The sequence below is a fragment of the Schistosoma mansoni genome (genome assembly GCF_000237925.1).
Source record: "Schistosoma mansoni, WGS project CABG00000000 data, supercontig 0138, strain Puerto Rico, whole genome shotgun sequence".
In the NCBI taxonomy this organism is placed as follows: Eukaryota; Metazoa; Platyhelminthes; class Trematoda; order Strigeidida; family Schistosomatidae; genus Schistosoma; species Schistosoma mansoni.
Genome location: NW_017386041.1, coordinates 710,708 through 738,606, shown reverse-complemented (window position 1 = coordinate 738,606; position 27,899 = coordinate 710,708). Strand labels below are relative to the sequence as shown.

Below are 27,899 nucleotides of genomic sequence, written 5' to 3'. Positions count from 1 at the left end.
ATCAACGAACAACCTTGGAGAGTCATTGAAATCCAGAAAACTCTGGACAGCTAAACAACTGGCTAACGACCGCTTTACCTGAGTTCAGATCACTGAGCTGGTATTCAGTAGATTACACCTCTAAATTAAGTCGATTAGAAATGTTCCACCACCATCATGGATGAAATTCATTGGTCAGTCGAGTTCTCTATATAAAAGTACAAAGTTCAACAATCTCCACACCCAAATATGTTAAGAAATAATATCCGATTAATCAAACGCTTCAAACAATAAGATTCCTTTTTACTTTCAACGTTTTGACATAAACGAGCAACAGTGATGATAATGACTATAATTATAATGTCCTTATTTATTCTACATATCAAATAAAAGCAACATTTTGGAATGTTTGAAGATTACGTTATAAACTATGTTCATAGATAAAAATGTAATCAATTAATTTGTACATAAAACACTCTAAATCAATCTGACCATGATATAGTATCATAGTGCATGCTACTTATGTCGACAGACACAAGTAGTATGTAACACCATTCAGAATTGTAATACCTGGTAGCAGAACGTTGAGAAGATCAAACTGAAGAGAACAGGAATCTAAACAGAGAGTAACTGTAATAACAACAGGAATGAAAGAACGATACGGTTTGTAAAAGACAACTGATGGAAGATATACAAATGAATTATTTAATGTATAGTTTTCGTATTTTATGAAATTCTGTAATTTTCTGTTAACTGATAAATTGGCCTTTCTCCCATGGGTGTTCATTCACTACGGGATGTCTTTACTTCAATAACAGAATGCCCGGGAACATTTCAGTCATACGGAATACTAGTTAAAATATGCTAACTTAACCAGTTCATCGTAAACTCCTGTTTCGACTGAAAGAATAGTTGTCATTTTCATGTGATAGATATTGAATTAGGATTCCCAGTAGAAAATCCTAAGCTACTGAAGTTCAACAGAATGCCTAAAATAACTATTAACTAAGGTAAAATATATTATTTACATTCATCTATCAGCCACTAACATGAATAGTAAGAGAAAGCGGCTTTATTCAATGTAATCTTGTTCAGTAAAAAACTGGAGTTGATTACCAGTGATAAGTTAAAACCTTTGGAGTTACAATTCAAGATGATGACAAATTCCTACATCCATAAGCATGCCAAAGTAAGGAGTTTCAAAATAAGACTGATTGAATCTAAATGATAAATAATAAAGTCTTATGAATTTTTTCCAGCCCAACAACTTGCAAACTAACACTCAGTAAATTTTAACCAAAAAGATATTCAGAATACTTTTATGAATGTAAGAAACAAATTCATTTGAAATGGGATTGTTAATGAGTGAACAATGACTAAATTGACTAAAGATACACTAACATCATACAAAAGAACATTTATTTGTGAGTTATTTTTTACTGACTCTCTATATGTATTTTGGATAAATAATTCATACCCTTTTACTAGACGATCGATTATCCACAGTAGTATGTTGATCAGTATCATTATCAGTTATATAATTAATTCCAGTATGTTCATTATTTACTTTTTCAAGTACATTTAATTTAGATTTTAATATTGGATGATCAGGTGAGATTGGTGCAGCTTCTACAACCAACATTCTTGATTCATATTGATCCCAGTAATGATGTTTTGGCCATCTCTTCTGAATAAGATTTTTACTATTTAAACGGATTAGATTTAAATTAACTGAATGATTATCACTTTCGGGATTATTTACTAAAATAGATAAACAAACATAGTGTAATGGAGAAAATAATCAGCATAAATAAACAGAAAAATATTTAATTGATATACCTTCAAATTTCGTCAAATCTAATAGTTTTTTTGATAGTTGAGATCATGTATCAATTGAAGCTAGACTACCATGGAGAACCTGGAAGTACCGGACGGCCGTTTCGTCTCATTGTGGGACTCCTCAGCAGTGTGCATCCACGACCCCGTCTCGCGAGGTTCGGACCCAGGACCTATCAGTTTCGCGTGCGAGCGCTCAACCACTAGACCACTGAGCCGGCATTCAGAGCTGTTAATGTCTAACTTCAACCGATCCACGAAATTGAGCGACACATCCACCAATGTGTTCAATGAGTTACTATCCCACAACAGACCTGGTTAAACTCCACTGGTCACTGCTTCTCACTAGAACTCCAGGTCTAGCTTCAATTGATTCATGATCTCAACTATCAAAATTGCTATTATATCCACAAAAACCCTTCTGTTAATAGTTTTTATCAAAGATTTACAATATCAAGGAACAAAGAACAATTATTTCAATTTATATCGGAACAGCTTCTAAAATAGGAAGAGCAAGTAAATCATACGACTTATAACAAGCAGATTTTCATTTAACAAATAGCTTGAAAACATTTAATCTACTGTTTAACCTCTTAATTTTTTTAATAACAGTGTAGATATCTCACGATCCATTTGAGATAATTCATTAAAATGAAATGGAATTGACATTTAAGTGATTCACGATTAAACTGAATATAGCTTTCTCTGTTTTACAAACATTCCTCAATTTTTAAGGCACCTTTCGAAGGATACTCGTTCTTAGTGATGACTGTTGGGTAATTTATCAATCACTAAACCAATTTATTTCCTACTTTGTTCACTTGTGTAACGGATAGACAACAACTGATTAAAATGTATAGCTATAAGTATCTTGCAGACAGGACAGTAACATACTATGGACAGGGAGGCGAATAATTAACTTAAACTTTAATAATGGAAACATCTTTAACATTGAATATGTCGATAGCTGCCCATTTACCAAGGTTATACGAACTCCTGAACGTACAAAAGCTGGATATCCCATTGAGACCAATTTGTGATATGTACAATTCTCCTTACCATACTGTAGCAAAGAGGTTGGTAAAAATTTTAATGCCACTACACAGAGACATAGTATTAGGGACGTATTCCTGTTCGTCGAGAAGATCAAAGACATAAAGACGAAAGGACAAACGATGATGTCCTTAGACGTAATATCATTGTTTACAATTTTCCCACTCAGGGAGACTGTAGAATATATTTGTGGAAAACTTAGTGAACAATAAATAGAGACTACAATCCCCATGTAGATCACTTAAGAATTATTTCTTAAATGTACTATGAACGTAAACTTCAAATTTAGTGGTGAAATAGATGGTTTCGCGAAAGGTTTACCACCAGGTCGCATATTGGGTGACATTTTTATGACTAAACTGTAGAACGATCCACTGACAAGTTTTCACTTCAATGTCAATATATAGACGGTACAGTGACCCTTTGTAACGACCATATTGATCGAGTAAAGACACTCAATCGATTAATGAAGTTCCTCCGTCTATTAAATTCACATGTGAGGAAGAAAAGAATACACTTTTAAATGTTCTTCTCACAAGGATAATAGATGAATCACTAAGATGAAACTTAAAAGAGAAAACTAGATGAACTGGCCAACAAACAAATTTTCTTAATTTTTTCCCACTAGAATATAAAAGGAACCTGATAAAGACACTTCATTATAGAATCACGAACATATTCTCGTCAGATGTGGTTGAGGAAGAAACAAAGGCACCGTGCACTATTTTGAAATAAAGTAAATATCAGGAGAATTTCATTAACAAGCATTTAGGCATGAGAGATCATAAAGAAGGCCTAATTGTGAGCAAAATGTCTCTGTATATACGACTATAAATTGGTGGCGATGCAATCAGCCCAAAGCTAATACGAAAGTTGCATTGAACAATCCGAAGAACTTTGAATGCAGGTAAATTATAATTGATGTTTTCCACACATCCGGTGGTCACTCTGAGATTGAAGGATAATTTACTTAGACTACTTACTTCTTTCGGTATCTATCAATTCAGCTAAAGCAATTTACATCAGCAGGTATTCTAGAAAATCGTATTTTCATGCTTTTGAGCACCTCAAAGTGTAAATAAGCAAAGGTAATGTGGTATGGGTTGCTTATATCCACATAATTAGTATATGACGATGGTCAAGAAGAGAATGTATTTCACTAGAAGATCGATAAGGAAAGAACGGAAACGAAACGCAATTGGTATGAAAATGCATGAACAATAATAATCGGAGACTATAGACTGATATTTACAGAAGGAATGGTCAAGATTGAGACAATTGATTGATAGTTTGCAAATTAACTGTTTACTGTATGGTTGTCAGATTTTAGTGAGACTGTCCGCAATTTTCGTGTTAAATACATTCGATTGTCCCCACTTGTCTTCTTGTTCACTACAATATAGTTAAAACTGTTAAAAGCTTGATTTTAACTCATTTAGTACAAACGAGCTATACATCCAACATGAAGTACTCATTTACAGTAAAATATCGTGTTAACAGCAATCTGCTTAAATCCGTCAAACTAAGAATCCTTCAGATGGCTGAAGTAATAGCTATTCAAATCAAAAAGCCGAGGCTTTGTGTCCAGAAGAAATATGTTCATCTTCTCCTTTTACAGTGGCCAGCTTCTGGTCTAATTAGTTAATAATCATTTTGATGATATGGTGACATAATTCGATTGATGTTCATACAACCCTTCTCTTTGTATCTCCATAACTGAAACTTATACATATTATTATAACACTTCCAAACGTCTTGGAGAAATTTATTGAGTATTCATCTCTACTTACTAATTCGTACCCAATTCGTACTATTCAACATATCACGTGATTTCTGATTTGTAATTACATTATCATCTCTCTCACGCCATGTTAACCATATTTATTCCGATCATCAGTCTCAAAGTTTCATTTAACGTACTACATCATTCAAATCAAAATTCTGTAATTCTGCAAAACCTGATAAGAATTTATTGAAAGGAATATATTCACTATCGATATCTTATGTTTTTGAGATAAACTGAAGCACTCTCATACCTATTTACATCACTCACTTTAACTATAAGTGACACTCATAAATATACAGCAACCAGAAAATTTGTTTATTATATATCATATGTACCAAATTCTACTAGTCAGGATACATCTTGATCAGGCATAAGGAAAAGATATTCAATAAGTTTTCGGCTCTCTACTTTTTCAGCTCCATCAAATAAGTTATTCCTGTAAATGAATCAACAAATATAACACTTCAGCGCTTTCTACTTCATATTAAAGAGAATAACCGACTTCTTAGTGACTACACACTTTCATTCAAATTTGAAGGTTGTTTCAATGTCGCACAACAACAAAGCTCCTCATGATTTAATAATTTATCTTTCCAATTACAAATAGGCATACTGGTGTCAAAGTAAGTGATGTATATCATTTATAGCTTTCACTCACATTATACAAATACACATATAGTATATTTAGTTAATACTTACTTGTTTCAGGTATATCATTAATAGAATTTGATAAAATTTCAAAAAAATTGAAACATTTCAATTTATCTTCATCTAAATGATAAATATAAATATTTGGATCTGGAATCCATTTTTTTAATAATTTCACATCTTTATTCACAATTCCTGTTATAGTTCTTGGCATGACTTTATCATTCATTTTATCTGTTTGTATTTTTGTTAACAATGATGATGATTCAACAGAATTGAACCATAATAGATTACATAATTCACCATTTAGTAAAATTTCTATTGTAAATGCAATTGAATTACCAGATTTATTCATTGAAATCCATGAAATGTTTAATTCATTTATTAATTGATTATTTGAATGATGTAATAATTTAATATTCTCTTGAATAGATGTAGTTGAATAGTTCGATATTGATGGATTCTGTGCAATAGAATTGAATAATTGATATAGAACTAATTGAGTTAAAGATTTGGATGTATTTGTTGATTTGATTTCTCTAAATTTGAAAATATATCAAACAGAAATGGTATAAATAAAGTAAATTTCAAGTGGATATTAAAGAATGATTTGGCGGATTGAAGAATTCTATTACTTAGATAATAGTATAAACATTAGAATTATGAAGGATGAATGATCGTTTATGAGTACAAAACTAGGAATTGAGGTATCCAGTATGAATGAAAATGTGGAACTAGATTCATTATATTAATAGCAGCTTCATAGAACTTGTTATTTGGATGAAATGCACTCTAAAAATCTAATAATGCTTTCGAAGTATTTCAAGGAATTAGTATAAAAAAGGGTCTTGTGAAGGTGAAAGAGTTTCTTGTTAAGAAATAATAGGGGTTATCAACTTTGAAAACATATCATAATTTGTGACAGACTTCTTAAGATTCGTTTTTAAGGAGACTAGTGTGATTGAGTTAACTCTAATAATTATTCGCAAATATTATTCGGGGAACAGTGCAGAGTGGTTTTTCCTAAATTTGAATAATCATAAAAGACCATCTTTGTTATGAAATAACGTCCAATCTAATTGCTGATGAATATTTTTGAGTGTTTGACACCCTTCTTTTGGAGACACAAAAATCTGCATCTGAAGCTCTGTTGACAAAAGCTGAGTAATAACGTACACTATCCATGATTACATGCAAGTTACTGGACTGGTACAATTAGGGACATATTGATAGTGACCTATAGTCGGTGGGTAATTCGCTAACTCTTACCAGCACGGCTGCTGCTGAAACTTTTGCTTACTATGTAGTCTTGAAACAGCATGTAATTCCTAAAGACTTTCTTAATATATAACATTTAAATGAGTAGAAGACCTTTGAAGTCTAAATGATGGTTTTTATGTTACTAAACGCATCATCACTCAAAGGACATCTAAAATTAGTATCAATCCATGAAGATTTCATTACATACTACTGAGCTAGCACTTTGAAACTTCTTGAGGATTTTTTGAGGCATTTATGAGGTATTTGTGACTCCATTCTCCTGGCTGAAGACACTTTATCTACAGTAGATTATATTTAGCCCTCCAAATTTACTATGTGGAAATATTCTCTAAACAATCATCAACCACATTGCTAAAGTATGATATGAAGGAAGAATGGGATAAATTAAAGCACTGGAAAGGGATATACTCTTGACATATTGATTTTGTAACAAATTATCAATACCGGTTACTAAGATAGTTGGTTTCAATTTCAAAATAGGTAATACCGAAGCAATTCACTAAGGATGCTCATATACTAAAAGAGATTAATCATTTGCAGTTCTTAGCAACAACAATGGGAAGATCCAAACCTTCACTTCTGAATTATAGTATAAAACTTGAGAAAAAATAAATGATTATCAAGTGGATGTTAGGGTTCTAATCAGTATGTGATCCTGAACATTAACCTTACAAATGTTTCGAACAATCAGACGGTTCAAAAAACCAAACAAAATGCTCTTTAAAACGTTTGTTAGTATGGTCATTTAACAATAAATTGTCAGGTTATCAGGATACTACACAGGCAATAAACATTTGAAAATCGATTTACCTTTTGCTTAAATCAAATACTCGTACTTTATTTTGATCAGTAAGACATGCCATATAAGTGCCACATTGAGCAGTCACAGTAATACTGCCCTCTATTTCTGTAAAATTGATTAGTTGTTTAACACAACCCTAAAATGTTAAGCGACATAAAGCTTTAATGTTCAATAAAATATCCATTGAATAAAAGTCTAAGTAATTGTGGACAGTAGTAGCGACAGAATCGGAAAGAGTGATAACAGTCGTGTTTAAGATTGAAACGATCATCATTAGACAAACCTACTGAACAAGTGTTCTATCCTTTTTAAGGTTTTCTCAGTAATAGACCAAATTGGTGTTTTTAGATTGTGGACTAAGGAGTTTTAGATATTGTACAAACATTTGTCTTTGACGTTTTTGTCAATAAACATCTCCGATTCAGAGATTTGATTATCTAGCATTCTCCGAACATCAGATTTGTAAGGAAGGTAAGAAATACTGAATTTATATATTCCAAACTGTCAATCATCTTAGTACACTCGTTAAGGATTTCAGTTATGATAACATTACAACTACATGTTGAGATCCTCTGTGTAAGGAATTTTAATTGCAACATGTGTTCCAAAGAAAATAAATGTTATTGAGATCATGAAGCGACCTGTAATAAGAAATCCACTGAAAACCTGTAAGCATTGTACAGTTGTTTTGTTCTAGTATGAAAATACTTAGAAGTGGTCATCCAAGATCTGACGACTGACGGACCAAACCTAGGACCTACAGTCTAGCACGAGAAGTCTTAGACTCTAAACCATTGATGCAGGACCCGATAGTAAGCAAGTTTAATTTCAGTCAATCCACATTATTTCGTTATCTTCAGTGAGTACCTTCCTCACATCCAATACAGTTATACTCCACTGGTGATGACTTTCCAACTAGAACTCTGGAAATTTTATCACTAAACTAATCACTATTGAACAAATGATAAAGGTTTATTATAACACAGTTTATAAAGTACGATAAATATAAAGTGGTTTGATAATGTTCCTATTAAAAAAATAAATACTTAAGAATACAGTCAAAATATAAAGAAAGTAAATGACCTTCACAATATATCCGTAATGTTTACGAAAAAAAGTTTTTTTAATCCAACTGATTTTAGTTATAAAGAACGTCATAAACATTTTTCTTATTTTCTCTTAGTGTTATGATTTTATGTCCGGCTTTTTATCACGTGAATTATCCATCAATCGAAATACGACTTGTCTAATCTTAACAGTGTACCAAATCAATGACGTTCAACTGATATGAGAAGTCTAGCGTCCTTATTGGTCCCTTATCCGCCTAGCCCTTCCAATTAAGTCCAGAACACTAATTGCACCTTCAGCTATGCGAATCATTTATTTCAAGCATACTCGGTTTATATACCAGACAGACAGACCACATCACACCATAAAATAGAAAGTAATATTTGTACAAGATCAGGCCAAATGTGGCTGTGAACGTGGGAGACAGTAATCAATAAACTGAACAAAATTTGGGAACAGTAAATCGTATGATAATAATCTATAAGTCAAAATGAAGCTTATAATAAGATGAATATATATGAATTAAATCTAGTCACTAAATAGTTAAACAATAAGAATATATATAAAATAATCGTCCACTAATAGATCCTGGAAGTTACCCGTACTTACGTCTTCGCTAGGATATAACACTTAGTGATTAACTAATACATGATAAAAATAAGTTTTTATATTGAAATTAAAAAAAAAGAAAAAATTACCTCTAAATTACGAACTTGTAATTTATATGGTTCAATTGTAAATAGATTATATTGATGCATTCCAACCAATTTAAATTTACAAGAGAAACTATCTATTAAATATAATTACAAAATTAAATAACAATTATTAGTTAATTATTATCAGAAGGGGTTTTGTGAATATTACATTAATTTTAATAGTTGAAATCACGAATCAATTGAAGCTAGACTACCATGGAGAACCTGGAAGCACTGGACGGCTGTTTCGTCTCATTGTGGGACTCCTCAGCAGTGCGCATTCACCATCTCGCCTCGCAAGATTTGAACCCAGCACCTATCGGTCTCGCGCGCGAGCACTTAACCACTAGACCACTGAGCCGGCAGTCAACGCTGTTAATGTCTAACTTCAACCAATCCACAAAATTGAGCAACCATTCACCGATGTCTTCAGTGAATTGTTATCTCCCAACAGACCTGGTCAAACTCCACTGGTCACTGATTCTTACTAGAACTCCAGGAAATACCTCATGGAGCCAGGTTTTCCATGGTGGTCTAGCTTCAATGGACTCATGATTTCAACTACATAAAATTACTAAAATCTCCACAAAACCCCCTTCTAATTCCTGTTTTAATCTTAAAATAAACAAAGAGAAACAAGAATAAATTTAATTGTAGCTCTAATATATACATGAATAGTATACTCAGCTACAAAAACAACTGATCACTTTTCGAATCATTGATTTTGTTTTTGGGAAATAATTTTTATACTTCAAGGTTATAAGTTGAACTTACTTAAGTGGGTTATGTAACCTCTACTGGACTGTTTATAGACAAAAATATGATGACCATTCCAGTATGCAACATGTTCCTATAATAAAAAAACCCAAATGGATATTCAGTGATTTTGTTTATTAACTTTCAGTTGATGAAAAATGAAGGTGCAAATCTTCAGAATGCAAATACCAAACAAGAATTTCGTGAATCGGTAAGTGCACTAAACAACACTTAATGTCTTAAAACATTTTAAACTGCAAAACAAAAATGTGGAGATTGGTTTCAAATACTGATAAAGGCTAGAAACACTTCAAAATAGCATCAATAGCATTGTAAACTACCGGAACATTCGTCAAATACAGAAATACTAATCAGTCATGAACAACATAGACCAAGCTTTCACAAATCATATCCGGATATCAAAAGTATATAAGTAAAATACATAGTGTGTAGAAATTAACCATAAAGAATACAGTCCAAAAGGAACCAGTGAAACCGAGTTATAAATAAATGACGTAGTGTTCATAAATCAACATATAGAAGAGGATAATGAATACATTTGTAAATGTTGGTGATCTATTTTGAGGCTTACTATTCAAAGTCTCCAAAGATTGATTAGGATGAAGTCGAGGTCCCTAAGAAAAGTACCTAGATCTACCAATACCTATATTCCCGATAGATCAATATAAGTTACAAACTCATAAAAGAAAAGCATGGGTCACAGGTTGTGGTCGTTTTCGAATCAGACTAACTGATCTAAGAGTAATATGATTACACAAATACAATCCATGTACAATTCTGAAAAGTCCTAAGACTGATGAAAAAACTGCTATTAAGTGCTTCTCGGCTTCATCAGAGTATTTCAGCCTATTACAAAAATTACGTTCAAATATCTTGATTCTGATTTATTCAAATAATACAAAACCCTTAGTTGATCAATGAGCCATGTTCAGCTTAAAATGAGTCTTACCCTTAGTAAAAAAACAAGTCTTTCTATTGTATACCAGTTGTTAGCATATACTTGACTTTATCATAATGAGCTTCGTTTACTCAAAATAATACAAAAACTCTAACCAAGTAATAGATTCTCCAGAAATTCTATAGGAGAGATAATGGATTTATATGTTCAACCGTAATAAAATCATTCAGGTGACTTAAGTAGAAAGAATGGTTCAAAATTTACATTTTTCCAAGAATATCACCTTATTTACACTCGCCAGATCGAATCTTTTTAATTTATTACCATGGTCAATAGTGGAATCAAAGCATACCAAAAACAATATCCGAAATTATCCGTTCTTTTTTTATTATCTGGAAAAGCACATAATGGGCATTAAAAGGTTGACTGGACGTACTAAACGATGAGGGATGGGTTTTATGAGGACTTTATTATGGAATAACTTTATGTACAACAAGAGCATTAAATAAAAAATTGTCAGGTATGAAACATTTGACAGGAAACTGACGTTAGGCTGGCCAATAGCACTTCACGTTGTAATAGACAACAAGATATTTGTTACTATTCTTTGAACTATTAATGTAGACATTCCAGTTATATAGATGACAAACCTTGGTTGCCAGTAGCTATTATCATCACCGAACATCAAATCAAAACTAAATTTTTATCATTTGGACCGAGAATAATTCAAACTAATGACCATTTTGTACAAGGAAAAAAAGCATGTGGATTATCAGTGACACAATTTACACATTTTGTACAGAATAACCCTAAACATACTTGTGTGCAATATACAGCCTTAATTTGATCTTCAACTTGTATCTCGTGCTCACAAAGCGAATAATTGTCTTGACTAATGAAGCCAGTGGAATTCTGATTTATATCTTTACGATTCTCTAGTTGTTTCGATTTGGTTATGAAAGATCCGCGACAATTTGCGGAATTTTCATCTTTAATCATATTTATATTTCCTGTTTTATTCTCAGTAATATTGTTTATTGTCGATACATTCTCTGAAGAGCTTAGATTTGTCTTGTTTACATGTTTTTCAGATATTGCGGTAAACACTGCTAATGATCTTGGACCGGTTTGTACAACAGCACATCCATATCCATAGAAATGAGTTTGTGGTGATTGCCTTTGAAGTATATATACAGAAGACTTGGTGTGAGTACCTGAAAGTTTTATATTTTAACAAGTAGCACTAGTTTAGTTATCAAATAAATGATATGTTCGATGTACTTATGTGACTGACAAAACCTAGGGACTTTATGGTATATTTATTATGTTGACTTTGTAGTACTATGGATTTAAATGAATTATTTAATAAAATATGATCTAAGTTGCCGTAGGTTTAAGCTAGAATACGTTTGCCAAAGATTTGGCGACATAATTACTCCAAACTTTGTGAAGATAAGTGACTGTCTCAAACTGCTTGTGATGAATAGTAATTTTACGAATCGCTGTTGTTGCTGTTTGCTACCATTAGAAGATAAATTCAGTTGGTATGATATACTAAATGTATATAATATTAGCTAAGCAAGATCAGAAAAATGATAATATTAAAAACATGATAAATAGACAGAAATAACAAAGTTAAAAATTACTTTGGCTTTCATACGGTTTTTCTTTTGACTGATGAGGTACGAGAGTAATTGCTAACTTTTCCTGCTGACAATCCCAGGCTAGTAAATGTGAGTGGGATTTTAAATCTTCTGATACTGAAAACAGTTCATCTTCCTCGTTTAACCAAAGGGTACTTGGTTGTGGATGCCAGCTGGTTTCTGGTGTTCTTTCTACCAAAGTGTTCGTGGAGCTAAAAAGTCCACAGTCGTCTATGTAGTTACAGAGATTTTGACTCGATGTCAAATTTGACCTCTGAACGTGAGACAAATATTTGGGTGATTCCAGTTCTGTACAATATTGCCAAAATTCCACCATTCCATTGTTAAAACTTGCGGCCAAGATACCTTTCATAAATTCCAGAAAGACAGTTTCGATTTTAAGCATAATATTGTACAAAAACTACATAGAATGGAATTCCAATACATATGGGCTGATTTTAAAAATAACGGTATCATTTCTCTGAGTATGGTTAATCCAAGAGATCAACACATTAGGTCTTTTTTATGTTGTTTGTTTGAATCTTCTCATTGATGTTTAGGACTGCAATTGATCAATCTCTTCTTGGTATATGTGCATCCCGTGTGGATTACCTCGATATTGCTTTAAATCACAAAAATTATAATAAAGAAGGATGGTGGTTAACAGTGGAATCCAGAACTCATTAGCTAGATGGATAACACTATGGCATTTTAAGAGAACGGTACGGAGCCCTAGTTCCTGAATAAGCATCAACTCTGGGATTTGGGTACATCTAGCTGACGAGTTTCAAATAGGACGAAACGCGCGTGCTGGACTTTAGTGCTAGCGACCATCCATCTTCATCAGTTTTGCAGTTCTCCTAGAATATATATGACTTTACCTGCTAGAATAAAGAACAAAAGTAATCAAATATTTGTAAACAGTTTCTTTATCACTGAATTACTTTTTAACAAAACAAATTAATACTTTTTTCGTAACCTATCATAAAATTATAGCAAACCAACCTTCCACTCTTAATCAGTCGGTCAATCATAAGAAAAATATGACCTGACACATACGCGTATTGCCCCCACGTTGTCGCAATATATTAGTACAACGAGATGAAGTTATCAGGATCAATGACAAAGCAATAAAAATAGTAACACTGTCAAAGGGTAGCAGAAAATACAATTTGAGAGAAAAGGATGAATTCCGCTCTTAGAGGAAATAACCTTTGGTTATGGATAAAAGAGAACCCTCTGATACTAATATGTGACTTTTAGGGCCATACTTTACTCTACAGTACAACTTTTTCACGAGATATTTACCGTGCAAATTAACATTGCCACATAACTATTTTTCTTATACTACCAATGTTTTTGTAGGATTGTGTATGATACAATTCCAGTTGATTTGATTTTATTATTGGTATCAGTCGTACTACCGCTACTTTATCAAGCTAAAAATAAGCTATTTAAACTTAAGACCAAAATTTTACTTCAACAATGTAACTCAAAAATTATATGTGCAAAAACCAATGCGTACAAATCTATCTCAATATCATACAATACGTTTTTAGAACAGACATATATTACACAAGTAAAACTTGCGACCTACAATACGCTTCGGAGTAAGAAACATTGATCACCTTCAGATCATTTTTACCGCTTTCGGGAATAATCATGTTGGGAGCTAAGGTATAGTTATCGGCTCTTTCGGTATCCCAAAGTCTGACATTTGTTTCTCCAAGTGCCATGACAAGAGTAGTTTCTCCAGCCCATGTAACGGACGGCTGATTACACATTGTTAAAGCCAGTTTCATCTAAAAGATGTACAAATACATTTCTTTTTTCATAACCAAAAAATAGCGGCAAAATATTCGAGGAGATGCAGGTAGATCTGATCAATAAGTATGTCAAAATAAGTGCTTCTAATCTATTTTCATCCGATTTTACCTGGAGCACAAAGCTTTATTATTTATTTTGTTATTCTGTATCAACTTAAGTATGACAACTCTTTGTGATCCTAATAAGCTAACAATATTGCAGAAACGAATAATCAAATGCAATGAATTATAACTGAGCAACATACAGTTTGAAACCGTTGTGAAATTACAACGTTCTGTGCATTTTTCACCAAACAGACAAATCAATCGCCTTTTATGCGAAATATTATGATTTGAAACCGAACATAATCCATACGAAGTAATTAACTGATTCTATGGGCCTTGTCTAAAAGCAAAAGCCTTGAACCTTATTGACATAGATGTTACCAATATTTATCCATCCACATTTAACCCAATGATCTTCCTACAAATCTCTGGCTTACTGTAACGGCTTAACAATTATGTTCTCGTGCAAGGTTCTATGCCATTTACCGATAATTTGTAGCATGGAACATTCTGTATTCTTGATTTATAGTGTTTCAGGTAGCTTCAAAATGTTTTGTTGTACTAGGCTGAATCGATAATTTTATGACCAGTTTGATTGACTTGGGTGATAGATGACCCTAATGTTGCTATCTAAACTCGTTTCTCTTATAGCGGATAGTTAGATAAAATATACGAAGCATAAGTTTCAAACGCGAAAATTAAACCCAACCAACAATTTTTTTAAGAATTAATCGATAACTATTTAAGGACGGCAATTATACGAAAACTATTCAGTTATTTTATCTCTTTTAAAATTCTATTTGGTCATGGTAAGACAAAGATGATGAACTTTTTTCCAATATCAATCTTTTTTCATACGTAAACTCATATTTTATTCGTCTGACAAAGTCTATTTTTTTTAACAACTATCGTGTTTAATGTAATTTAAACCTGTTAATTATATGCTGGCACAAATAGTTCAATATTATTATTGTAATAAGGATCCTGTTACCTCAGATGCGACAAAACCTGAGAAAAGTGCAAGATTTCTAACAGACGTTGACTCATTTGATCTCAATAAATTTTGAACAGAGCTATAATCTGGAACCTCATTTAAAAACTATACTATTTGGGAAGTTTTCTGATTTCGCATGCATATAAACTAGCATAAACTGTTACGATCTTTATGTTTTGAGGAACAAAGAGCATGCTAATCATGGATTGTTTTCAGTTAAACAATCTAAAGTTCTCAGTTTTCCAGTACAGACCTGTATATTCTCAGCTAGGATCGATTCAAGATTTTAGAAATTCTTGAGTGTCAAGGTTGAATACATTTTGTGTGATGGTAGACAAACGATTAAAAAGCTCGACGTGTTAGTATTTCTAAAACCATACTGACCTTTTAAAAATGTTCTTAGATTATAGACAATAGTGCTCAAGTAGTAGTTTCCATTTACCTTTGTTACCTCCTTGACTGATATTCCAGAGTCTAGCTTGACATGGTAGTGATATAAGAGACCTTTCTCAGTGACAGCCAACAAAGTGTTTGTACTTTTGTGAGAAAGTATATTTAAAATATATCCTTCACAGCATGCCAATTTATTCGCTTGACTCACTGAAATGTCATTCTCTCTCGATCTATCGTACTTGATGTACATTATACGTCCTGTAGACCTTTGAAAGTTTATGTAAGTTATTAATTACCATCGCAACATCCAAATAGATAGAATTCAGAACTTAAAAATTTCAAACTGCTACTTGATCTATATGGAGTTTCAGTGACGGCAGAATCAGCAAAGATATTTCCCTCACTCAAAAATTGTATTAAATATATACCTTTTTTATTACCTAGAACTCGAATTTAACGGTGCAAACGTAACGTATGAATTTATTTCATCAGAATTCTTAATACTGAGCATAATAGCACATGATATATTTGTGTTGACATTCAGGGTGAATATAGGCTTTGTACCAATGTCTCCATTTTTGAGCCAACGGAAAACACAGACGGACGCTTTGTCGTCTGTTACAAACACAGATTGGCCATCCAAAGTCCAAACTAGGGAAATCACAGACCCTTCTAGTTTATAATCCATGTCGAAAACGTTATGATCAGAGAAATAACAAACAGTGGTACAGCCATTATTCCATCCCACCAATAATATTGACTCATAAGGATGCCAAGAAATACACGTAGGAATACAAGGCCTTGTAATGGTCGCATCTTCATAGTTTGGGACCTGAATAATCAGTAATTTTTGTATAAATTTACTTTCAGGGCAGAGATTACAACTTCACCCGACTGTTTTCCAACATGTGATGCGATCGCTAAAATAAGGATGCGAGGATGCCATTTGATATCAATAATTTTTCCAGTGAAAATGCCTAATTTTTCACTCAAAAATACTGACATCGTGACCTAGAAGGATATCATAAAATTAGCTTAGCAACAAAGTTGGAGTAATTACTTATTGACATGGCTAAACAAAAGTTGTCATAATGATTAATGACGTTTATTTCGAATTACACCCTTATTAATAGTGCCGTTTTTCGCACATTATCAAAATTAAATTCCACGTCTTTTTCGTCTTCCTATACACAAACATCTAGATTGTTATGACAGGAAACTCCTAAAATGATTGACTTTTTGTATATTTGATACTGCTTGTGACTTTTATTTTTAACGGGTACTTCGGATAAATTCGACGGTCAGTAGCTGTGGGCATATTCCTGTACACTAACCTATTTGAGCGGTCTGTGGAATGACACCATTAAAGTTTGATCTCTGATATAGTGATGCTCACAATCATTATGATCATTCATCTTGTTTTGCTTCAAGATATTGTTTTTGGGATAGTCACTTGTCAACATTGTTTATCCGGTTGTGTCCAGAGTATATTCAGACATTTAATTTTGAAGCTACATTGAAAATGGAAGGGGGATCACGTGGAAACAAATAAATTATAAAACACGTTGAAGTATTTTTTGACTATTCATCCGTACGCTTCGAATGTTAAATCGTATGAGAAATTATGTCCATAATACTGTTAAATCCAGATTAATGATCAAAATCTGCAGTATTATCCGAAAGAGATCTGAACCTGTAGAGGTAAATAAATCCCGGAATCAATGGTTCTGTAAGTCTTCATAATTGATGCTGACCTCGTTATTTTTAATGCACTCATATAGTTGAAGGCGTTCGATCACACATTCGCACGAGATCACAAGTGGGTACGCCATGCTACTCATTTTCAAAAGTCAGCCAGATTAGGTTGAACAGTTCCCAATATGCCGAAAGCCTTTCAAAAATATCTTCGAACCTCCTCGTTTTTCACTTTTGACTTGACTGGGTTGGCATATTTCGATTATGAAAGGTGTTACGTGTGAAGGCGTTGCAAGCTACGAATACTTGTGACACCTTTAAGTTGCAGGGTCAGCAAAATTTCGCTGTGTCTTAGCCATATCGTCCATCAGACAAATCACAAGATGCCGAACAGTAGACCGATCTTGATCAGTATCAAAGACAACCAAGGTGCATCGACCAGTTGCGTATCGGGGTCAGGCTCATCTGACAGTGTTTCCTCCTTGTTCTGCCCCAACCTACTAACATTATTATGTGCTGTTGCCCACTGAGTATTCTAGCCAACCACGTAAGAATTCAATTCAGCCGGTTGTCAAAATGGCACAACGAACTTCAGGTATTAGCCACGAAGTGTGAATTTGATATAAGACAGTATTTCACATCTTTCCCTTTCTCTTCGAATAGACTCTGATAATCGAAAAAGATCACCAACGTTGATAATTTGGAAAATTCTTTCGATTCCGGTGGCACCACTCACTGCGTTTGAAACTTGAACTGTCAGGCTTAAACTTTTCATGATGAAATTACTTTGAATTTATCAGGTCGGTTGCTAACTCCTAAGCGTTCTAGAAAGGGGCAAGCGATTTTCAAATTTTCTGTGTTAACTGTTGTTTTTCAGAATCCAGAGAAGCCTCTTGATTGGTGAACTTTAATTTAGAATACTTTAATCTCTTTCATATTCCAACTACATTTTGTGGTTGATTTCGCCTTTTGCTTTCTGCAGAACCTATTGTGATTTTAAGTACATTTTCGCCTTATTGTTTAGTGTTCTGACTGCTCATGCACTTTTTAAGGCGTTTAGATCTCACATTGATTCACATTTGCTTGAAATTCCAAAGTAATCATCAGCACAGAAAACAGAACTGCTTCTTTTTGAAGAAGAATGTGATGGGACGAGGATATCAAGTTGCTTTCTGGTACAAGAACGGCACACCTGGAAAACCTAACCAGAAGTAGCATGGGCCGATAGAATAAAACGTGACTGTAAGATCGCAAATCCTTTTCAGAACACAAAGAAGAGTCTAAATGTCTCCAATATGATCATAAGTGATTCATGATAATTGGTCAATCCAGATCCTGAAATTAGACACGCGTGTAAGTTCTCCAAAACAGGAGTGTTTATTCGTAGTACGTTCCAGAATGCTTTGTATCAACAATCTGTTAAGAACGGGTAGAAAGAGTGACAGGACTATTGAACCCAGGTCACGAAAATTTCGTAATATGGTACTACTATCTCAAACGCCAGGAAATTTCTACCTAAATGAATAGCGGGAGCAAGATTATACTGATATTTCGTTAGAATCTGGTATTTTGCTAGAGGAAATAAAAATGAAAAAGTAAACGGACTTAGACAAAATGGTCGCCTTTCAACAGATTGGTTAAAAACAGTCAGTTTGTGTGTCCGCTGATATGAAGGACAGTGGTGGGCATCAATGGACATATTTATATTACTAGAATAAAAGTCTTGATTGATGCAGTTTGTTGTGTTATGACTTTTGTCCCTATCAATTACGACTTGACAAAATCAGCAATCAGAATACCGACTTACATGATCTTGTTCTTATGCTAAACAAATGACACGTCAAACTGCACTAGCAGCCTTGCGTCAACTCGGAATCCTTATTGGTCCTTCTCGATTAGCCTTGCCTGTTGAGTCCAGAGTGTAGTTTCAGCATTCAGATATAACAATATAATAATATAATATATTTCAGACATACATAGTTTATATACAAGTGAACAAGACCGCATCACACCATAAAATAAAAAATAGGAATTATACAAGATCAGTCTATATATGGCTGTTAGTGTGAGACTGTAACTGATAGACTGGGAATAACTTCAGAGTGGCAAATCGTTCAGTAGAGACCAATAGGTCAAATGAAAGCTTGTGATACCTAGAATCGTATCGAAACAACAAGAGGTAAGAGAGAAACATCATTCGGTTGATGCAAACTTGAAAAAAAAGATATTGAATGCTGGACATTCGGAGGGAGTTCCTGGAGATTTAGATTCCCAAAAGGGGTAATCTATATGATCTTTTCTTACTCTGAGTTATCTGTCAAGTGAACAAGGTCATGGGTTTTATTTTATGCAGATGACATTGAGGACTGGTGACTCGTGAAGTGAGAGTTTCACTGTAGAACTGCTCCTGAAATAACCGAAACTTTACCCATCAGAGTAGAGGCGACCTAATGACTTACAGCATCCCGAACACTTCTGAGCGTCTCCTTCAATACATACTTCAACTCAGCCCCAATACAAAGCTCACGGGTAGCAACCAGAAACTGGAGACACAACTCAGCAGGATGAATTGTAGACGCACTTTCTACTCCTTAAGAGTAGTCGGATACTGGAATTCGCTACCGACTGAGTCTGTCCAAGAAACTTCTCAGGAGTCCTTTAAGAGGAAACCTGACGAATTCTTAAGGGGTGTTGTGGAGATTTAGTATGTTTCATAGTTGAAAGCATGAGTCAATTGAAGCTAGGGTTCGTGGATGCGCACTGCTGAGGAGTCCCATAATAGGACGAAACGGCCGTTCAGTGTTTCCAGGTTTTCCATGGTGGTCTAGCTTCAGTTGACTCATGCTTTCAACTATGAATTCTTGAGGACTAAGGACAGTATCTCTCTATAACTTACCCATATTTTTCAAAGTTTATAGTTATCTATGCCTTGGTTCTTACCTGGAGGCTTCGGTGATCCAGTGCTACTAGACAAAGAATTCAGTTGAGTGAAAGCTTCCTCTATTCCATCCAGAACCATATGAAACAATTTGAAGACTCGGATATTTTCGTTAAGTGGAAAAATCAATTCTCGGAATATCTGTTCTCAAGTTTTATTTGTTTCAGACTGCTTATTTCATATGTCGCTTCACCATTTCCAAACAGAAATGTATCTTGTAGACGTAGGTTACACCGACTTCAGCAAAGCTTTCGATAAAGTTCCGCACAACCGGCTGTTATATAAGCTAAGAAATGTCGGGATTGGAGGCAATCTATTGATGTGGATAAAAGACATCCTAGTTGGGCGTCAACAATGAGTACGGGTGAACTCCAAGTTGTCTTGCTGGGAAACTGTGCTTAGTGGAGTCCCCCAGGGTACAGTTTTAAGGCCAGTGTTATTCCTCCTGTACGTAAATGACCTCCCTCGTCTACTATCGTCATCGGTTTGCTTCATGCTGACGATGTCAAGATATGGAGAGCGATACAAAGTAAGGGTGATAGCTTAGAACTCCAAAATGACCTGGAGAAATGATCTCAATGGTCCCAAACCTGGAAAGTGCCGATAAATACTTCCAAGTGTATTATGATGCGTATTGACCACCAGGGTACAGATACATACACGATGAATAACACTGAGTTACCTATTGTTCAGGCACACAATGACTTAGGAGTCATCGTTAGTCAAGACTTAAAGACTACTGCACACTGCCGTACAATAGCCGCCAAAGGTTTTAGAACTTTATGGTCCATACGCACGGCTTTTAGGCATCTCGACGCTAAAACGTTTCTGACTTTGTATATAGTGTTCATGTGTCCTAAACTTGAGTACTGCATACAAGCAGCTAGCCCCTGCCTAAAAAAAGACGGTTAACTCATGGAAAGGGTTCAGAGAACGGCAACTAAGCTGATTCGCGGAATAGTGAGGCTCTCGTATGATACTAGACTGACCAAGCTAAATCTATTCCCGCTGTCATATAGAAGAATCAGTTTTCAAATTGCTTAGTGATAAATTTGCATCTGATATGCCCTCATTTTTCTTGTCTTCCAAAACAGAAAATTTACGAGGACACTCCAAAAGAGTTCACAAGCCCAGAACGAATTACTTGTCAGCTGACTACTGACTTTCCCATCGAATCACCAACGAGTGGGATTCATTACCTCAGCATGTGTTTGAGGCTCCATCCGTCGACTCTTTCAAAAGAAAGCTGGATCAGCTGAGAGACCATCATTGCCAGGACTAACACAGGCCATCAAGCCTCCTGTCCTTCCCAACTGAAACTGAAACTGAAATGTACCTTTGCCCCACACACACATTTTGGGACTTGAAAGTTTATAGGTCAGCAATATCGGCGTCTTTCCGAAAAATCTGCAAGTTTATAGGTCAGCAATATCGGCGGTCTTTCCGAAAAATCTGCAAATTGTCAAAAATGGGTCGTCGTTCGGTGAATACTACTAAAAGTGGGAAGTTTATGAACCCAACAGACCAGGCAAGAAAAGAAGCAAGAAAACGAGAACTGAAGAAAAACAAGAAACAACGCATGGCTGTGCGTTATGCGGTGCTTAGGGCCAAAGACCCCCTACAATTATTGGAAGAAACGACTCTCTATGACAAACAAGGTAGATCATATAAGGGTTAAAATAGTTCCACTATAGAATACGATCCCAGTGTTCAAGCTCAACTCAGTGAAAGGGTCATTCAGGAAAAACGCCGAAAGCTGTTGGAAACATTCGACCGTCTTGTTATTCTATATGTAAATGAATTCAAATTGTTACTAACATTCTTTTTAGAGGAAAGAAAATGCAGAATATGCCAACCGGCTTCAAGCGGCTCGTCAAGACTATGACAAAAGACGGCATGAAATGATGCTTTATTACGGTGAGCATTTATTCTTACTTTATGTCCACAGAACAAGTAAAGTTAGCTGAAAGAGTAAAAGCTAGTGAAATTCCGCTCCCAAAACTGCCACAATCACAAATGGGTCTTATAACGTCCGACATACCATTACCTCCTGGGGGTTACGCTAAAGGTATTCTGAAGAAATCGTTAGGGTTAGTTAACATATCTATCAATATCAATTTTACGATAAACATAATAATTTTTTCGATCTGCAAACTAAGAGTTGATTCATTATTACTGTCTGTGTATTTGCGCTATTCATGTAAGTTTGTCTATGCACTGGTCCATGCTACCGTTTATGTAGTTGCATCTGTGGTGGACTTAAAACTACAAATAACAGCATTGTCGGTGCGACTGTGATTTTTGGACGACCCTTGAGCGACGTTAAGTTGATCTTAAGAGTGCCCACTTAGTAATTAAGATTAAATAGGGGTTATAAACCAGTGTGAAGAATTAAGATTACGATTTGCAGTTGGTGGTGTAGGTTAGGAATTATATTTGTGATTTTCACGAACTGACATCAACTATAATGCAAAAACGCTATTTAGCCAAATGCATGGATGGATTTTGCACTAAAACCCAAAACCTGTTATATCTGATTGGTTCGTCTTTAAATCATAGTCTCGCCGCATAAATATATGTATGCGAAGATTGGTTGGTATGAAAGCAAGATTGATAACAGACCGCGGCTTTGCTTAGTAAGCAACACAACATTCCTATATATATATATATATATATATATATATATATATGCACACAGATGAAATTGTGTGACCAAATCACAGAACAGTAGAGGTTACAATGGTATCAATGGTATTAAAAAACTTAGGCATATATTTATGCTGTTCTAAATCAACAATTAGGATCGGTAAAATAAAATGTATCAGTAAGCTATCAGTTGTCGCTCCTACACTGCTTCAGCATAGATGAAAAGATCATGAGTTATTTGACGCAAACGAGAACTGGTTGAGGATATAACAACTTCATACTATTCGGAATTACGGATCTTAGGGAGTAAACTCATCTCACCGTTTCATGATCTCATATTAATACAATTGCATTAGGTTCCAAAACAACAAACTTAGTCTTAATTTTTCTTGTTTTTTTACCGACAGAGCTCCAGGACTCCCACCTAGTATACTTCCTGCAGGTCGCAAACCACCTGGACCACCTCCAGGAACACCTCCTGAATTGTCAGATAGCGAAGAAGAAGACAATTCTGTTGATAACACGACAAAGCAACGCAAAATCCGGTTCGCTGATGCAGATCCTATGGTATGTAAAGTGGTATATATATATGTAATGACTTTTCTGTAAAGCCAGAGCAAGAAGAACTAATTGGTGATTCATCTCTGCACCTCGGTGAGAAATTCACCGGTGGATTTACAAGTAAGTCAAGCTCTTGACCTTTTTTACTCAATCTGTGAGTTATTGTTTTGCTATATATTTAAAATATGTTCACAAATTCTATATATGGTCATTCTCCTCCAAATTTTGTTACTAACGTATACATTTTTCTACCGGTGGACGTGTTGTCATCAAAATCTAGGTATTAAGAGTCAGTAATTTCAAAACGCACTCCGTTTTTCTAAAACTTACTAGGAAATGTTGGTCTAATCAATATATGGTGTTTGTCTATATTCTTCTGGTATATTTTCCACTCACCATTCCTAGCAAAACGGCTGCTTTAAATCAGTTGAGGAAACATTCTTGTCACGAAACATTTCATGTCGTCGGTTGATTAACTCTTAGCAATTCAATCGTGTGACTCTGTTTCTTACTTCACTTTTCAGCTATTACTCCTCCGCTTTCTCAAATCCCTTTGCCGCCACCCATGGCTTTACCATCCTTTACTGGCCTCATTCGTCCAGGATTTCCAGGAGCACCTCAGCCAACTCTAAGTCGTTTCACTTACCAACGCCGTAAGTCATTTTCAAAACATCTCATTACTTATATCTAACACCTCGTTACAGGTTAATTAACTAAGACCAGTCACTGTGTATTTAATCAGTATTGGCAATGAGTCCCACAAAAGTTGGATATTAGGACCTATTGTTTTAAATATACCTTGGATCTTTTATTAATTGTATATCCTTAGTTTAATACACCTTTTTCTTTATGTGTATCCCTCTGCCAAATCTTAGAACACCGTCATACTTATCACAGGCCAACAATCGTAGTGTTTCTTGACATCAGGGCTGCCTTCGATTCGTTGGACAGGACTGTTCTCTGGGATTGTCTATTGAAGAAGGGTGTGCCTGAGAAGTTCATTAACATCTTAAAGGCCCTGTATACGAACACCTCAGGCAGAGTGAGGGCATACAACCACCTTTCTCCCTTGTTCCATTCGAGCAGTGGGGTTAGGCAGGGTTGCCCAGTCACACCATTCCTCCTCAACTTTGCCATCGACGACATCCTGGAAACAGCTCTGATGAATGTAAGTAATGGCGGTGTGGATGTGTTGTCTGGAGAAAGACTTCTCGACCTTGAGTATGCGGATGATATTGTCTTACTGTGCGATAATGCCCAAGCCATGCAATCCGCACTAAATCAGTTGGCAATCAGTTTCCATAGGTACGGCATGTGCTTTGCACCTTCGAAGTGCAATGTACTTCTACAAAACTGGCAGGATTCTCATCCTGTACTCACCCTGGATGGTGAGCAAATTGAAGTGGTGATGGTCCTTCACGACTCCCTGGTTGGGGTCCAAGAGATGGTGCAGCACAGTGTTTAGAGACGTTATCAGATATGACTCAGAATAGAAGCCAGTGGCGATCCTGCTGTAACCTGTTGTAGTCTTTCTCAACAACACCAAAGATCTGGGAGTTCTGAGGAACAAATACCAGTAATGTAATTTTATGCGGCATACCACTTCAACGTCGTTTTTCTTACTTTACATCAGTTCGGCTCATTAGATTAAGCCATCACAGACTTTTTTTAATTGTTGTACAAAACTATAAAAGTTCATGTTCATTTAAATAGAAAGCGTTTTTTTCCTTACCTAGTGTTTTAACCTAACCTCAACCATGTTTTCATTCAGCCACTGGAGCTATACTATCAGCTCCACCTAGTTTGCACCTTCGTGATCCACTTGATAATGCTGAACTTGTAAGTGGTCCAGCTGTAGCGAGCATTCCAACAAATCAACCAAATCCAAGTGGAACTACCATAGAAGCAAAGCCCCAACTGAAAAATTTGATCGGTGACGCAACACGTTTTGTCCCTACAGCTCTTAAAGTACGTAGAATTGTTCGTGATACTAGTGGTCGTCTAATCACTACAGGTGGGGGCACAAGTGTATATGGAACAGCAAGTAAGTTTACATTATAGTAATCTATAGTTTTAAAAGGACCAGTCTATTTAGTATTTCTTTTCTTATATGATACTTTTGTAAACGTTCTTACATTATTTCTGTATATTTAACAAGTTAGATTTCCCTCTCTTCTGGATGTGACGGGACATTGTCAGTTTCTTATCACTAATTACTGTATCAGGAAGTTGGATATTTTATGAATGGTTCTTTAAAAACAAATATCAATGTTCTTCCTTCACGTTTTATAATGCTAGTTTATGAAGTATTTGTGAATGCAGTTCTAAACACTACTAGACCATGGCAATAAGCTGGAGTTCTAGAGAAAGATATATGATCGAGACGGTTGTTTCGCTTTGACTGCTTTTGAACCATGACTCCCTACATCATTATTTGCGATACGGAACGTTACTACAGGGTCACCTCAAGTTCTACAATAAGAAAAGATTTAGGTGTTTTAAGCGCTCATCGTAGGTGAGTTTGGACCCATCACAAACTTAGTTCCACAAATTGAACATGCTCGAGTGTGATTGCATCCCTAATTAGACATGGACTAGCTTCTTAGATGCGATACTCTAATTGGGGCCTCACGTATATGTAATTTAAAAAACGAAACATCTTAGTCAAAGTATTGCCCTATATTTTTCACAAATAATCCAGCCATTCTATTTTTTATCTCAATTTTAGAACAACCGAATGCTGTTTATGATCGTGTTGCTAAATCTGATACTACAGGAATTAATTCTGGGTCAGCTACTAGCAAAGATGATGCATATGAAGAGTTTATGCGTGAAATGGAAGGCCTAATATAAGAACACTTTTCAGACTCCATGTTTATTTTTATCTTATTTTGAAATCGTCTTTCATATATTGTATATTTTAATGTGTCTTTTTTTACGCATATCTATCTGAAGCAAACATTTTTCATTGAATCCACCTTAAATCCATTGTTTACATGTCTCAAATTATGAACACGTGTTTGCATCAAAAGTTCTCGATGGATACCATTTCTTAATGTAGAATTATAGTCTGCTCAGTGAGATTTATCAAATCAGTTTATTTGAAGTACAGTTAGTTCATCTCATACACAAACATTCAAATATATGTCTGTATATGATCACCCAGTTAAACACCATGTAGAACCTGGTACATACGTGGATCGATTTGATGCAGCACAGCGAAATCGTGTTATCAAGACAAAGTAATAGTAGCAGAAGTAGTAACAGTACCACTGATAGTAGGATATACAACTCGGGAGAGGATGAATTTGTGAAGCGGAAAAACACATAGTTTCGAAAATCAAGGTCTGAAAGATATATGCTTCTTTGCGATCGCTTCTTAGCCATGTCACTCAACGTCTCTAATTACTGGTAGTGGTAATCGTGCGGGCCCCAACTAGGTAGCTTGTATCTACCAATACAACTCAGCCTAATGGTCAGTGAGTTGGACTGATACCACGTTTTGGCCTTTACAAAGTCATCCTACCTACCTTTGTAGAAATTTCATCACATGGGAATCAAGACTTTTTTATTCACTAAGTTCTGTCTAGCTTATTAACTCTCGCAACACGAATAGTTTGAGTTCAGTTTTTTATTAACAACGTGTATAAAGACTTTCGTCAAATAAAGTTTAGACTAGTCACGTTGCGATTAATATATCTGACTAGCGACTTACCTCTTACTTTTCGAATTCCCAGTTGATAGTTCTTCACATTCGCTGTTTCATAATGCCAATCAAGTAGCCAGATCAGTTGTTTCAGCTATTTTATCTTTTTAAAAATCATTTTTTACACTTTGGAAGGTTTGGTAGTCCAAAGGTTTGTCGTTGTCAATTCATGACAGTGAGCATAAACATCTCAATTTAGTTTGCAATAACTATTGATTGTAGTTTCTGCAACAATTTTTATTACCTTCGCATTTCCTAAACATCACTTTTTTCCATTTTGTTAGTATTTTCCTAATTGTCCACAACATAGAAATCATTTGTTGTCCCGATTCTGCTCTTCTAATTTATATAAATATGACGAAATTCCAATGTTGAGTGTTACCATTCATACAGGTTTACCTAGTTATAATGGCTCATAATCTTATGGGAGGAAGCCCGCAAAACTATTACTGAGCTTATTTGACTAACACTTATGGGTAGGTGAACATGGCTTGAATTCTGAACCTAACTCTTCCACATCATAGAAATATCTACAGAATTACTTTAAAAGCCCCGATGTTAGGGGCACAATATTTACATAAATAAACGACGTCGTAACTATCTACTCCCCACTTTCTTAATCCATGTTG

At 34.9% G+C, this 27,899-nt stretch overlaps 2 protein-coding genes across 2 annotated transcripts in view; one reads left to right on the top strand and one right to left on the bottom strand.

The window, feature by feature from the left end:
* Smp_163250 (hypothetical protein) overlaps positions 1–16,729 on the bottom strand; it is a gene marked incomplete at both ends in the record, with an annotated part of 45,604 nt that extends 28,875 nt beyond the window's left edge. The window contains 7 exons of the mRNA XM_018788720.1: positions 1,457–1,740; positions 5,354–5,841; positions 7,394–7,521; positions 11,643–12,037; positions 12,470–12,887; positions 14,095–14,268; positions 16,589–16,729. Coding sequence (XP_018646543.1) covers positions 1,457–1,740; positions 5,354–5,841; positions 7,394–7,521; positions 11,643–12,037; positions 12,470–12,887; positions 14,095–14,268; positions 16,589–16,729 — 2,028 coding nt within the window. The remainder of the gene's footprint in view (positions 1–1,456; positions 1,741–5,353; positions 5,842–7,393; positions 7,522–11,642; positions 12,038–12,469; positions 12,888–14,094; positions 14,269–16,588) is intronic.
* Positions 16,730–21,722: 4,993 nt separating this feature from the next.
* On the top strand, positions 21,723–26,724 carry Smp_163260 (hypothetical protein). Its single transcript, XM_018788709.1, has 8 exons — positions 21,723–22,015; positions 22,052–22,149; positions 22,187–22,274; positions 22,306–22,447; positions 23,411–23,570; positions 23,615–23,684; positions 25,336–25,608; positions 26,293–26,724. Exons 1-8 carry the CDS (start codon positions 21,826–21,828, stop codon positions 26,415–26,417), a joined length of 1,146 nt encoding a protein of 381 aa, XP_018646542.1. The 5' UTR covers positions 21,723–21,825; the 3' UTR covers positions 26,418–26,724.
* Positions 26,725–27,899: the final 1,175 nt, after the last annotated feature.

What these genes read in the sequence shown, in the direction of transcription:
- Smp_163260 (XM_018788709.1), top strand. Translation starts at nt 21,826, where the DNA reads ATGGGTCGTCGTTCGGTGAATACTACTAAAAGTGGGAAGTTTATGAAC. An exon ending in GACTCTCTATGACAAACAAG is followed by an intron (nt 22,016 to 22,051) that starts GTAGATCATATA and finishes GTTCCACTATAG; the next exon opens with AATACGATCCCAGTGTTCAA. An exon ending in AAGTGTATATGGAACAGCAA is followed by an intron (nt 25,609 to 26,292) that starts GTAAGTTTACAT and finishes TCTCAATTTTAG; the next exon opens with AACAACCGAATGCTGTTTAT.